Raw genomic sequence first — 15218 nt, 5'->3', positions numbered from 1 at the left:
GCACATTACAACAATGCAATTATGGACAAAAAACCATAGGAGTCTGCTCAGTGACGGGTTGTTCTCCCCAAGTCTAGGACCAACAGACATAAAAACTCCTTTGTCCCACATGCCATCAAACTATTTAACTCCTCGCTGGAGGGAAACAGGAGGACAAAGGAAGGTGGGGACAACTAAGCTTTAGTGTTTGCACAAGCTAAACACTAAATAAGAACTAATCACGTGCAATAGACTCACAACAGTCGCAATACTGTGCAACAGACATTTGGCTGCTACATCTCATTAATGAGTATATTTCATTGCATATTCATATTTTATATTCATATCTATCTATCTATCTATCCATCATCCATCTATCTATCTAGTATATAGTAACAACATAGCACCAATAATCCAACAAACAAACAATACAATATAGTTCCCCAACAACAACAATAAAAACATCTCCCCATGAGTATTTTGTGGCTGCTGCCGGACAGAACTCAGTCACAGTTTGTGATGTTTCTGAACCTGGAGGTTAAGGCTGCAACAACTCTGCACCACTGTTCCACAACTGCAGGCTGATGTCTCCAGCTGCTCAACATCTGTCTGCATGTCTGCCATAGTGAGCGAGATGGAAAACATCGAGAGCAAGACAGCAGCCACACTTCAAGAAGCACTGCCATCAACATGTCTGATACACCACCTACAGAAACACAAGGACAGGTGAAGAAAGACCGGTGAGACGCAGACAGGAGACATGGACAGGAGAGACAAGTAAAGATACAGGGGGTTAGGATAACTATCACCTGCAGCAGTTGCTGGAGACAGCATGGCATGGTTGATGCGAAGCAAGAAGTGCAACAGAGTCTCCCAGGTGTCTCTGCTCATCATGGTACTCTCTTTAGCCAGTACTTGGACAGCACACAGAACCTGCTGATAGAGAGACAGGTAGACCAGATTTACCTGGTCAGACCTGAGTGCAGAGTCAAGAAGAGAAGAGTTCAGAAAAAAACAGTAACAAGTACAAACACATTGATCTGCATGACACCACACTAATGGCTAGTCGTTGGATATAATAATAATGATGGATTGCATTTATATAGCGCTTTTCGAGAACCTCAAAGCGCTGTACAATTCCACTATTCATTCACTCTCGCATTCACACACTGGTGGAGGCTACAGTTGTAGCCACAGTCACCCTGGGGCAGACTGACAGAAGCGAGGCTGCCATATTGCGCCATTGGCCCCTCTGGCCAACACCAGTAGGCGGTAGGTGAAGTGTCTTGCCCAAGGACACAACGACCGAAACTGTCCAAGCTGGGGCTCGAACCGGCAACCTTCCGATTACAAGACGAACTGCCAACTCTTGAGCCACAATATGATTAATAGAAGAATTTTATCTTTAATAATCACTGTCTCAACTGGTTTTGGTCTGGTAGGTGTCACTAAATAGAACAGCTTTGTGCAACATAAGGCAGAAGAAACATCAACTACATCAATCTGACCTGACCGATACTCATCAGCCAGTAAAATAAGTATTGATAACTGTTAACACGTATGTTGTTTTAACAACATGAATATAATATATGGCTTAACTGGACTCAAAGAAGGGCTGAGTCGCATCTAAAAACATCAGGTATTCAAAACTAACAAGGTCCTTAAAGGTCAATGGTTCCTTAGTGGATCCCTGTATGGGATCAGTAAATCAGGGTAATCAGGTCTAGATTGTCTACCTGGGCAAGAACAGATTGAACAGATGTCGGAGGATCTTCTGGACATACAGGTTGGGGTCTCTGCTGATTGGTGGAGGAGTGGAGTCTCTTGGGGAAACCAGGGCCATTAGCCAATCAGTGTAGATGTCCACGCAGAGTTTGACGGTATCTCCTTCTAGTGGGAGAGTGAGGCCATAACACAAGACCTCCATTGTCCACTTTACCTGCATATTCAGATTATTATTATTATTATTATTATTATTATTATTATTATTATTATTATTATTATTATTATTATTATGTTTCTGTCCTCAGTGATTAGGATTGAGATTAAGATTCAGATATTTCTTTTGTATTTTTATGATGATCAGTTTTATTTATGTGGGTTAAATCACAACAGCAGTCACCTCATGAGTACTCCAGTAAAGCTAAGAGAGCTGTACAGAGGTTTGGAGGTTACATATACTGTCATAGATACGACTTATGTTTCAAGGAAAATTTACATGCCAAACAGAAAAAGAAGTCCAGACCTGTCATCCACTGAAAATATTTGGTGAATTATTAAACAAAAATATACATCAAAGGAGGCCTTTGTATCTAGGTTTTAATGGTTGGTAAAAGGCTACATTCTCTGTTTATTAATATTTTGCACAGCCCCTCCACATTCTTGGTAACAGGGTCTGACTGTATCCAACTTGCTTTGCAGTAAACTGGTCTGGGCTTCAAGTCATTCTTCACTTCCTGCTGTGTTGTCTACCCCCACTGTGTGTTTGGCTTTAGTTAGAGGTCACACTCACCTGTTTGTCTGTGCATAGCAAGCTACGGGTGCCAGGGTTTCCAAGGCCAGCTCCCAGGGGTTTCACCACAGCAACAGCAATATCTCTGCCTACAGAAGGCGGGAAACAGCTGAGCACGCTCACTTGACCCCGCCCACCAGACAGCGATTGGTCCATGGTTGGAAATTCAGAGCTCAACTGCATAACAGACACGCAGAGTTTCTTATCGTGTGAACTGCTTAACAGGCCCTTGGCATGGCAGTTAAAGTGTAACTGCAGCTACATTAAACAGATATCAGCAGCTGTAATCTTCCCTTTGTGCATTTTGTGTACATGTTTATTCTGCAGTCAAGTTCACATGAAGTTGGAAAATCTTTCATCGTTGATGCCTTGTTGTCAGTTTAACACATTTACACTGACAACTGAATTGCAACATGAATCTCTAACATGTGAGCCTGAAAGTATTCAGCTAAAATTATCTAAACTATTATAAGGTACAATTACGCAAATGCAATCTGAGGTTAATGTCATACCGTACAATACAATTTGTTATACAATCTAAAAATTCAACTGATACAGGATAAAGTGGTTGTTTGTTATTTTGAGTTCATCTAATTTGAAAATATCTCTTCACAGTGTCCATATACAGTCCTTCTCTTAAGAAGAACAGACAGTGGTTAGATGGAGAGAGAAAAGCAGATAATAAAAGAAAGTGAAGGACACAAAGTAAATTGAAGAATAAGATGTGCTGTTGGAAGACATTTGATCACCAAGATCAGGGTGTTTAAATAAAAGTAAATAAATAAAGTTAAGTAAATAAATAAGTCCAGCTTGTATTGAAATAGTACTGCAGTAAACATACTTCCAGAGAAATGAAATACTGATTACAACAGTTCAACATTTCTAACAGCAGATTCCACATGAAACTGGAGTATCATACCTGCACAGGTGAGTCCAGCTGAACGGTTTGCAAGTGAAATTCTGCGCTACCACCTGTTGACACCAACAGTGAAATCAAATCAGTTACTCTAAGGCAAAACTTTAAGCTTCAAGTCACCTTCTGCTGCTGCCTTCAGGGTCAGTTAGGAAATGTGACATTTCAGTCAGAACCGGTTTAACTAGAGGTGTACCTCTCGAGCTGTTATTGCCAGACTGCAGCAAAGCACAGAGACAGTTTTTAGCTTACATTAAACAGATGGGTTTAGTATCAACATGTAGGACCTTCCCGATAGGTTGGTGTCATGTAATGACTCTGTTTGTTTTACTGAAAAAGCTCCAAACCAGTAATTATCTACTGCTATTCATGCAGATGCTGCTCTCAGCAGTAGTTGGTTGCTCAAAATGTTCCCTAAGAACATCTTGATGCTCAATCATCCAGGTAAGGAAATTTCAAAAAGTTGATTCTGTTCATCTGGTCGTAGCGTTTTCAGTGGGAGAGACATTTAGTCACTCATCCAAGTCTCAGCTGACTGCAGGTTTCCCCAACCTTATAAACAGAACCTTTTCACAAAGACTCAAACTAGCGCTGCTGAATGAACAATGAGCTGTGAGGTCAGTTGCTTGAACATTAACTGTCATGACCATTGATCAACAGCCACTGATTCACAACCACTGATCAAAGACCATGAGTATCATTCACAGAGAGTTGGGGAATGGCTGCAATCACAGCATTGTAAGATGGTGAAAGATGTACCCTTAGTCCCCCTCCACGATTCAGAGATGGTCTTTCCCTTTTCACATTAATGGCCTCCTCCTCTTTCAATTATGACGTTGAAAGAGTGTCCACTGGCCTGTAGGTGTAAATAGATTGTGGAGTCCTGGCCTGATGTTAGCTCTTCTGTCTTTTGCCATTGGCTTCGCCAGAGGTTGTTTAGTTTCACCGATGTATAAATAAGGTAATATAGATCTTTATTGTCATTGTTACCAGAACAATGAAACATAGTTTGGCAACTCTGCATTTGCAGCAGTAGATAAATTCAACATTCTTTGGATAGGAGAACGAGATAAATAAAGATCAAAATACGTTTACGAGGTAATGCACACGTTATATACAGAAACAAAATATATAGAAATATCTACAGGTACAGTGTAAGGAGTAGGATCAGTGCAGTATAAAGTGTGATGTGATTGGTTGTATTGCACTTTGAGTAAGGGGTAGGAATGCTGGTTGCTATTGTACAGTTATATAATAGAGGTATAAAATCACAGCAATTCTCCAGGCACTTAATGGTCGACAATATATATCTCTATTTGTGTGGAGGGACCCGATCTTTGGCGCAGCGTGTTTTGGGGTTTAAAAGCCGCAGAGACACAGAAAATGGGTCTCAGCTGTTCCGATACTTATGAGACATAAGGGATCACTAAGGGTTTTCGCTTAGGCAGCAGATGTCCTTTTTTTCTGGATCGGCTGGAGCTTTCTTTAGGAGCCTTCCCAGCTTTGACAAAAGTCCAGCTGGGATAGCTACATTTAATCAGGGCCTTCTTGATGTGATGTTCTTCTGCTTCCCTGGCCGCTGTGTCTGTTGGGATGTGTTCGCTCTGTGTTGTAGCGTCCTGATGACGCCCAGTTTATGCTCCTGTGGATGATGAGAGTCAAACCTTAAATACTGATTCCACAGCATGTCTTTTATCCTGTTTTCCTTCTCTCACCCCAACCAGTCGCAGCAGATGGCCCCGCCCCTCCCTGAGCCTGGTTCTGCTGGAGGTTTCTTCCTGTTAAAAGGGAGTTTTTCCTTCCCACTGTCGCCAAAGTGCTTGCTCATAGGGGGTCATATGATTGTTGGGTTTTTCTCTGTATCTATGAAGCGCCTTGAGGCGACTTTTGTTGTGATTTGGCGCTATATAAATAAAATTGAATTGAATTGAATTGATCCGTATGCGTAGGTTTCTGGTACACATCAGCTTTCAGATGTCCTCCATTACTGATGGAAATCTCAGAGTCTAAGAAGGCTAACCTGTCATTTTTCACATCCTCCCTGGTGGACCAAGTTAATGTGATCAGTGAATTGTGGTATGTTCTAACATTTGATTTTCACCCATCCATATACCTGAACCAATAGCTTGGTGGTGTTCCAGGGTAGGATAACCAAGCCCTCTTTTCCATTTCTTCCATTACAGTTTGGCCACAGTGGGTGAAACTGGGGAACCCATGGCACAGCCATGTTTCTGCCTGTAGTGCTGACCTTTGTGTGTGAAATTTACAAAAGAAGGTTAGGGATGAAAAATCTGACTATTTTACCCCCCAAAACAAAATGTAATCATAGTTCTGGGAATGTGAATTCTGTTCATTTGATCTAAAATAAGGTCAGATTATTGTCACAACTGTCACATCCAAAAGTTCTCCGGTATTGTATGAAAAGCAAAAAAATCTAATGGTTTTGAATTACACAGCATCTCAGTGAGTACACCCCTCACATTTTTGTAAATATTTGTTTTTATATCTTTTCATTGGACAACACTGAAAATGACACTTTGATCAAATGCAAAGTAGTCAGTGTGCAGCTTGTATAACTTGTAAATTTTCAATCACCGACCGTAACAGAAACACTTTCTAGACACAAATAACTTTCTGCATCAAATTAATATCATCTAAATGCAGATGAGAGGAACTGATAACTAGCTCCAAGTGTTACCATTTTATTAGCCACCAGCCACTAGCTTAATAAGAGATAGCCAGTATGGGCTACAAACAGTGACTAACATTAGCGTTTGCCTTGGACAGGTTCACATTTAAACAGGTCAACATTTCAATGTTGTTGAAACCGGGCTTCACGAGGATGTCAGTTAGTAAGATGCTTCACCAAGTTTTTTTCCCCACTATTGTTCATGTGTTCAGCAATTATTATGGGAGGGAGGGGGCTATTTGCCTAACTGTGTGCACCAGTGTCCTGCCAACTTGTTTGGCAGCTGGAGGAAGCAGAGTTGGCATTATTGCAAATGAGTATCTAGCCAAACGGTTAACCCTACTCAGAACATATACGACCTACTGTACTCACATACATATAAAATACGGTTGTTTTAAGAATTCTGAAGTCAATGGGTACTGCAAGTATCAGTTCTCATCCCTAATTGAACCATGATGCAGCGAAACACATGATATTTTCACTGCATAAAAAAGGCTATTAGAGTGCAGGAAAAGGACATTCTTTATGTTAAAAAGCACTTTCTACTAAACAATGAACAAATGAAGATCAAAGACACTTAAATACATCACTTTATTGATTATTAACAAGCACATGTTTTATAGATTTGACACAATGATACAATGTCCTGCGTTTGATAGCTCAAGTATCAATGGATGAAAGAAAGTTCAGATATCTGAACATAAATGCACTGAAAGCATCAAATGATAGCGACTGAGTCAGAGTCCCCAGCAGCTTCGCCAGCTGAGACGCTCAGCTCCAGCTTGTTTAGACCCTGAGGATGCCTGCCAGACTGATGCATGAAGGGTTTTCTATCAGAAGAATCTTTTAAATGATTTGACAGTTTTTAATGACACTTGACGCCTTAGACGGCCTTCTTGCTCTGCAGCTGTTTGGGCAGCTTTCTGCGGTCCTTCATGGCGTTCCTCTTCCTCTTCTTGCTCAGGAAGTTGTCCAGTTTGCTTCTCTTCTTCAGCTCTTGGTATTTTTCAGCCAGCTGCAGCTTTTTCATGTCAGCTAGAAGCAAGAATAATTGAAAGAACAGTTATTAAAACTTCCACTACCTTCACAGATGCTGTCACTGTTTATTTTTTACAGAAATTAAAAAAAAAAATTCTTATCAACGTTTCTTTTTTTCATGACCATCTTAAATCAGAATCAGAATACTTTAATAATCCATAAGGAAATAGTCTAAGTCACAGTTGGGACCACAGGTCAGTGTATTCCTAATGTCAGTCCCAAGTGTGAATAAATGGGAAGGACTGCATCAGGAACTGAAGATGTCATTTTGGAGCGCTGGGGCCAAATACTTAGTGAATCAATAGATGTCACATTGAAAATAAGCATTCCGAGATCTATTGATGATCTTCTTACATTTCTTGAAGAAGAATGGTTTTCCACCCTCGCTGGCTTTCTCTCTCTGCTGTCTCTTGAACTGCAGCTCTCTCTCTCTCTGCTGCTCTTTGCTCTTCCTTGCTTGGTCTTGGTTTTCCTGCACAAAGTCAAAATTGACATTAAAAAGACCTCAGAATAAAACCATGCAAAGTAATTGTAATTGTTTCCATTAATGTTGCTGCTGCCGCACACACACACACACACACACACACACACACACACTATAACCTATACAAAGAACAAAACACACACCCCTGAAAATCGCCAGTTACACGGACTGGAGTGAAAATCACTGAAAAAAGCAGCAAATGTTTAAAGAAAACCTTTGAAAGAGAGCCTGGAGAACTGAATATCAAACAGAATATTGATGCTGCACTGCCAATTTGATGTTTGATGACCTCATGCAATGCATTACTATAACATGTAAAGTCAAATTTATTTATACAGCACATTTAAAACAACAACTGTTGACCAAGGTGCTGTACATTTAAGACAAAAGAGATAAAACATAGGAAGACATGATACAAATTTAAGGAAGAAGAATAAAATGAGAAGATCTGTGGGCGATCGTGGCTCAAGAGTTGGGCGTTCGTCTTGTAATCGGAAGGTTGCCGGCTCCGACAGTTTCGGTCGTTGTGTCCTTGGACACTTCACCCGTTGCCTACTGGTGGTGGTCAGAGGGCCTGGTGGCGCCAGTGTCCGGCAGCCTCGCCTCTGTCAGTGCGCCCCAGGGTGGCTGTGGCTACAATGTAGCTGCCATCACCAGTGTGTGAATGTGTGTGTGAATGGGTGGATGATTGTGTATAGTCTAAAGCGCTTTGGGGTCCTTAGGACCAAGTAAAAGCGCTATACAAATGCAGACCATTTACCATTTACCAAGATCTGGGTAAGAAATAAGACCAAAGTAATGCAAACTCACTCTGAGTTAAAAGGCAAGGAATAAAAGTGGGTTTTCAGATTTCAGGTTTTGAAAGTGTCCAATGTCGAGGAGGTCTTGAAATGAAGGGGACGTTTGTTCCACGATTTAGGAGCCGTCACAGCAAACAGAGGTCTCCTCTGTGCTTTAATCTTGACCTCAGGGCAGCTAGGAGCATTTGATCTGCACACAGTGATCTTGCAGGAGTATGAGGGTGCTAACCTCTGCAACATGCAAAAATGAATAATAAAATCTTAAAATCAATTCGAAAACTAACTGACAGCCAGTGTAAGGACGCCAATGTGGGAGAAATGTGCTCTCGCTTGCGTGTGGCAGTTAGTAACCACGGTTACTGCTGCAGCAGCTTTGTTTTTATTTTTTTAAATTGCAAAGTACTTTTACACATACTGCTGAAAATGCTGTTTGCCAACTACAAGCAATAGATTGGTTGCTGCTTCAGCCCTTTAAGAGGTCTGTAGCAACAAGAGGTTGATGATGCACGCTCCTTATATTGCACCTGCTCCTCTGCATGGTACATATAACTTGTATATATATGTATATTCCCTGTGTGTCGTTAGCTCTATAAGTCTATTTTTTGGCTTCTCTTTTTTCCTTATTCTACACGCTGCTAACGGAGAGATGCCAAACTGTCTGTCACTGTTCTTGTAACAGTGACAATAAAGATCTATTCTACTCTATTCTCTTCTATGATTTCATAAATCAACAAACTGAAATGGTTTTCGAGGAAGATGCTTAAATTGTAAAACTATTAATGCGTTTCTAGTTTTTCTTGATAAAAATGAACAAACGGAATAATTAAAAGTGAATGAAAGGCAGCAAAGACTCACCATCCTCTTCAAAAGGAACTGCAGTTTCTCCTTCTTCTGGCTGTTTTTCTTTATTCTCTTCAGCTTTTTCTGAACAATCTGCAAATAACCAAAATGGTGCCACTGTTACTCTTCTCACACCAACTGAAACAAACACGTTTTACAACTGTTATCATCTTAGATTTTTCAGCCTACAGTTAAAAATGTCTTTTTTGTTTCTCTTTACATTCAGCACATTGTCGTTCATTTTCTCACCTCCTTCTCTTTGTGTCGGATGTCATTAATGAAATTATATGTCTTCTCAAAGATCTCTGGTTTGTATTCTCCAGACAAGTCATCAAATCGAGGATCTCTCAGCGTCTGGAGGACAGAACAAAAAACAAATCTGTATATACATGAGTGCTTGTGCATTGAACTCAACACTGGAGATTTTCTCCACTCACTGGTTTCTTGACGGGGACGACCTGTCGGAGGAATGGTGCTGGTTTCTTGGCTGAGAGTTCCACTGGCCTGAAATCACAAGCAGACCGTAAAGCCCTGCAGGATTCAGATGAGGAAAGTCTAACAGTTGTCTGAGCAGGCTGAGAACGTTCACCTGTTCTTGTTTAGTCGTTTCTTCTTGCTGGACTCGTGACTCCTGTTGCCGCCATAGGCGACCGTGTTGTAAACTTTGGTTCCCACCTGGTTCTGCAGTTTTACAATGTTCTCAAATGACATGTTGGACAGCTCTGGAAGGGTTGGAGAAGACAGAAGGGGAGACACTGCAATTAGTTATCACACGCAATTATACATTCAGCACTATATTGGGTTTGTGGGGGGAAAATCTTGAAAAAAAACCCAAAAAGCATACAGCAGCTGGAACACAAAAATGTGAAAACGCACAGATACATAAATCAACAATCTGTGTTTGTGTGTGTCTGTCATGATATGTACTTGAAAATGAGGGTGGGAACTAGGGCTGCACGATTAATCGTTAGAAAATCGTGATCTCAATTCATACTTATGTGCGATCTCAATTCCAAATGACAACAATTAAACAAACAAACAAAAAAAAAGACGACGATTGTACCGCATTTTGATCCGGGACGTAATCTGCATGAAAACAAGCGCTCACTCTTCCTGCTCAACAAATGACGAGGGCGGAGCCTTATACCACGTGATACAGAAGCTGGCTGCTAAAATTGGCAGGGAAAAAACAACGGAGAGCACGTCAGGGATGACGAGAAAGTGACAGGAGAAAATCCGTCCCGGTCAACCACCCAAACATCAATAACGGGAACCTTATACAGCGCTTCCCTATACCCGTCGAACTCCCGCAGGCACAAAGAAATTACGGAGGCTATTACTTATCACCTGACCAAAGATATGGCTCCATCAACACTGTGCAAAACGAGGGATTTAGGAAAGTGATCAACACCCTAGACAAACGCTACACAGTGCCGTCCCGCAACTATTTTTCTATTGTTGCACTACCTGCTCTATACACGCAGTGTGGAGCAACGGTGGAGACGCAATTTCAAGCAGTACAACATTTTGCGGCAACGACAAAATGTGAGACATTTGTTGTTTTTATGTTTATTTATTGTTTTTATGTTCAGTCTCAACTGTTACGAAGTTGATGTGCAGTTAATAAGTGCAATAAATATTTATACTGGAAAAGAAAATCGTGAGAGAATCGTGATCTCAATTCTAAGCCAAAAAAATCGTGATTCTCATTTTATGCAAAATCGTGCAGCCCTAGTGGGAACCCTATGCTGGTCAAAATCCTATTTGTCAGGGCAGTTAAATGAGGAGCACCACAACAGGTGGTGGCCAGTGAGAACACAAGACGAAAAGCACTGTGTTTGCTAGTTAATTCGCCTGCACTGAAAGCAGCAACAACAAATGGATGTTAAAAAATTCACAATGGTTTACACTAGGGCTGTTCGATATAACGATATATATCGGATAACGATATAAAAACGTCTATGTTTCATTTTACGCTATCGTTTGTTTCGTGGTGTCGCAAAATAAACTGTTTACGGCAATATTTTTTCACCGTTTTGATGTCACTGTAGCGGCTATATTCATTTGTTAAAGTTCTCTCTTTCTCTTATATGTAATATAACCACACTACGGACGGACAAGCGCCTGTTTTTATGCGTTGTTGTTAGCAACAACGACGGTAACACCATCGCGTGTCCGCTTGTTTATGTTCCACATGAACCTTTCACAATAAAGCTCAAGATCCTGTTGAGACTTTTCAAAATAAACCGAATCACGTGAAAGAGCAGATTATTTACGGATGAGAAGTAAAAAAGAGCCGCCAGGTCGAGATTCACAGAATTTACAGAAAATGTTACATTTTTGTGATTTATATCGTTACCGGGACGATGGAATTCTTATATCGGGATGAGACTTTGGTCATATCGCACAGCCCTAGTTTACACTTCCTAACTGAACAGAATAATATCCTCTATACAAACAACATACATACAAACAGTTTTGTGGCCAATCGCACAAACAGGGCTTACGTCAGCACTTAAAGGTAACGTGGTTGTAATTCTAGCTGCACCACCCAAACTTAACTAGCTGTCCTGCTACGACATTTATACCCACTTTAAAAATGGCAGATGTAACCTGCAGGTCTCGCTTCACCAGTTTGGCATCGTTCATATTCTTGAGCTGCAGACACACTCACCCTTTCTGATGTCTTCTTTTGTTTGGACTTCATTGCTGCCACCAGCATCTTCTGGGTCATCATCACTGTTACCATCCTCTTCATCTCCCTCTTGTTCTTCATCATTATCAGATTCCATCTCATCGCTGCTATCTGATCGTTCCTCATCTTCATCAGTCTTTTCCTCTCCTATTTTGTAGCACTGATCTTCCTCCTCAGTCCCTTTTCTCTCAGTAATCAGTGCAAAGTTCCTCTCCACATCAGACGACTCCCCGTCGCTGCTGCTTTCTAACCCTTTCTTCTTTGAGCTCGGCAGCTGTTTCTGCTTCTTCATCATCTTTGTTTATGAGGTTGTAGTAGACGCAGAGACTGGAAATAAAACAAATATGAACAATTTTACGTGGTGCTGAGTTTGTCGTAATTATTCAACCCTACAAAGAAAAAAGCGTTCTTAGGCTACGTTCACACTGCAGGCGAAAGCGCATCAAATCCGACTTTTTTGACCCTATGCGACCCATATCCGATCTTGGTGTGACAGTGTGAACGGCACAAATCCGATATTTTCAAATCCGATCTGGGTCACTTTCGTATGTGGTACTGAATCCGATACATATCTGATGTTTTAGAAAGCGACTGCTGTTTGAATGGTCAGGTCGCATTAAATCCGTCTTTTACATCACCGACACAAGACAGACGCCAATTATCAGTGCCGGAGAAGACATCGCGAACACTTCCTGGCCATCCAGTGAAACTGCTGGGAAGACAACGTTGGAGAAACGTGAACATTTTATTTGTTCTGTATAATCTGCAGATTCTGACAGAAATCTGCAACTATCCTTGAAGCACCGCTCCTCTAAAACAGCAATAAGGATCATTATTAGGCCAAATGTAAATAACAAAATAACTTTACAACTTAAAGCAAAAATTGGGAAATGTAAAGTCCGAAACAAGTCTTTATATTAAGGGCCATCAGTCAAACAATACTGTTCGGTCTGGGTCTAAACAGAGCGCGTTGTGTGTGACGTCTTCTTTTGCGCATGCGGGCCGCTTTGAGCGTTCACACTAGAGCGTGTTTGCTGTCACATTTTATCTGTAGTGTGAACAAGCAGACGGAAAAATTGGATTCTATCAAAAAATCAGAATTGAGCATTAAGACCTGCAGTGTGAACGTAGCCTAAGAGTTCCAATCTTTCTAATGACGCTTTCCGCCAAGCGCACTGAGCAGGCAGGTACTAGTGTCTGCCAAAAACTGATTTCCAGTATTTGCCAAAAACTGATTGCTCGTATTTAAACTGCTATAAGTAACTTGTTGGGCTATAATATGTGAAACATATGTCAAATGCATCCCTCATGGATGACATAAAGTCATCTTGAGCCACAAACAACATTCGTGTAACAAGGTAGAAGCCTCAATCAGTTTTTGGCCGTGACTTTTATATAACCTTTAATTATGCAGTTTAAAAAAAACCTCATTAACATACAAATGTGTGTAAGAGTAAGTTGGCCAGTAGGACAGCAGAAATGGCAGCAAATATTACAATAGTTCTGTAAAAATATTTTAAGTGGGGATAAAGGATTGGTTATAATGTAAGTACAATAACACAGAGTTGTAAAGATACATGAAACAACAGATATTTTTTTAATTCTATATATAACCCCCTTATAAACGCTGTTTACCGACATACGTAAGGATATTACACAAAAAAAAAAAATACACGGAAACATTGAAAATCGCTTTTTGGCACAACACCGGTCTGTGCGCCATCTTGCATCAGATGTGTTACACATCTAATAAATACGCTTCTCCTGTCTCCATTGGCACAAGTGGATTTTCTTTTTATTAAAACCTGACCTGACATCAACGTGGGCGCTCCTGAAATGTCTCTTAAATTTTTCCAGTTCTTTGGGGTTTTTGTACTTTCAAGATGCATAACTTTAAAAGCGCAGATTGACGGAAATAACCACACACCATATAGCAACTAGCAACTCGGTGCTAGCTAATGATCGATGCCGCTGGATGAAAATGTGATCTTGAAAACTAACGAATATTAATATCAGTACTTTCTATTAATCCTAGCAAATCTTTCCGAAGACTAAAATGTAAGTTTTCACTGGTTCATAAGGACTACGGTTACCTAACAGAGCAAATAACTGCATGGGGAATCGCATACATAATGTATCTTGTGAACTGTATTCGCATTAGCTTGTCTAACACATGAATGAGGACTTTACGGCAGATTTATTCGGCTTTGATGAGAGCTGAACTCTGATTCGGGTTATATGGAGCAACAATAATAATTCTCAGGACAGTCATCGGTATTTTACCCACGGAAATGGCGTCATCTCGTGTTCAGTGTTTACTTTCAGGAGGCTTGTTAGGTGTAACATTCACAAGCAGGATTAACAGTTAGTACATGGGGAAACAAACGAAAACGTCACCAATCAAGCTTATTAAGTCTGCTCTTTCCTGTATGTCGTATAAAATAAACGTCAACACACCTGGATATAGAGCCGCTGTTAAGTCGTCTTTTCCTAAGTTCCAAACACACGTGTGCCGATCTAGCGTACCCCCATCACTCCAGGAAGCTAAACAAAACACTTCCTGTTTCAAATTAAAAGTTTCACTGAGAATTTTTGTTACGAAAAACACCAACCTTCAGTGTTTGATATAATTACTGCCCAGGACACCAATTGTGTTAAAGGAAAATAAGAGCTAAATTTAACCCGTGTTAAGCTCATGATAATTGTAACTCATGATAAAATAAATGTTTCTGGCACATGCTCAACTCATGCTCCAAATTCGGCCACTCTTGGCTCCAAAATAAAATGGAAAACAAACAAACAAAGAAAAAATAATCATAAAACTAGGACATTTAATATTCATTACTGCCTGAAGAAAATAAGAATAACCCAGGTTAAACTCAGGGTTCTTGCCAGGCTAACAGAGAGTCACATGTCTACTGAGCCAAGCCTTCCTTTAACCTTACCTACTAATGAATTAGCAAGTTTCTTTAAAAAATAAATGAAATTGTATTAACAAATTAAATTTTCACCATTAGAGGAAAAACATTTCCAACCACCCCACAGATCATTATGTACAGCTGATATTCGTTTAGATTCTCTCTCCAATCTTTCTGTGTTAACTTCAATAATAACTTCCACCAAACCATCAATGTGTCTGGTTCTGCTGGAGGCTTCTTCCATTTAAAAGGGAGTTATCCTTTTCACTGTCACCAAGAGGAGCTCAGAGGAGGTCATTTGATTGTTGGAGTTTTTCCTCTATTATTGTAGTCTTTACCTCACAGTATAA

At 40.4% G+C, this 15218-nt stretch overlaps 1 protein-coding gene across 1 annotated transcript; it reads right to left on the bottom strand.

Annotated features, from left to right (window-relative positions):
• Positions 1 to 6487: 6487 nt before the first annotated feature.
• LOC118455539 (ribosomal RNA processing protein 36 homolog) lies at positions 6488 to 14494 on the bottom strand. The gene is made up of 8 exons (XM_087842431.1): positions 14408 to 14494; positions 11930 to 12277; positions 9845 to 9977; positions 9693 to 9759; positions 9505 to 9609; positions 9271 to 9348; positions 7486 to 7603; positions 6488 to 7128 (listed from the first exon to the last, which is right to left on the bottom strand). The coding sequence occupies exons 2-8, from the start codon at positions 12243 to 12245 to the stop codon at positions 6977 to 6979; spliced, it is 969 nt and encodes a 322-aa protein (XP_087698557.1). The 5' UTR covers positions 12246 to 12277; positions 14408 to 14494; the 3' UTR covers positions 6488 to 6976.
• Between the last annotated feature and the right edge of the window lie 724 nt (positions 14495 to 15218).

This window comes from Neolamprologus brichardi, chromosome 6 (assembly GCF_056152115.1).
Source record: "Neolamprologus brichardi isolate AB-2024 chromosome 6, ASM5615211v1, whole genome shotgun sequence".
NCBI lineage: Eukaryota > Metazoa > Chordata > Actinopteri > Cichliformes > Cichlidae > Neolamprologus > Neolamprologus brichardi.
The sequence above is the reverse complement of the archived record's forward strand: the minus strand, read 5'-3'. Positions and strand labels throughout refer to the sequence as shown.

Coding starts and splice junctions, on each gene's coding strand:
- LOC118455539 (XM_087842431.1), bottom strand. CDS start 12,245: ATGATGAAGAAGCAGAAACAGCTGCCGAGCTCAAAGAAGAAAGGGTTA. Junction 9,760..9,844: donor AAACGACTAAACAAGAACAG/GTGAACGTTCTC, acceptor TTGTGATTTCAG/GCCAGTGGAACTCTCAGCCA. Junction 9,349..9,504: donor TCCGACACAAAGAGAAGGAG/GTGAGAAAATGA, acceptor GGTTATTTGCAG/ATTGTTCAGAAAAAGCTGAA.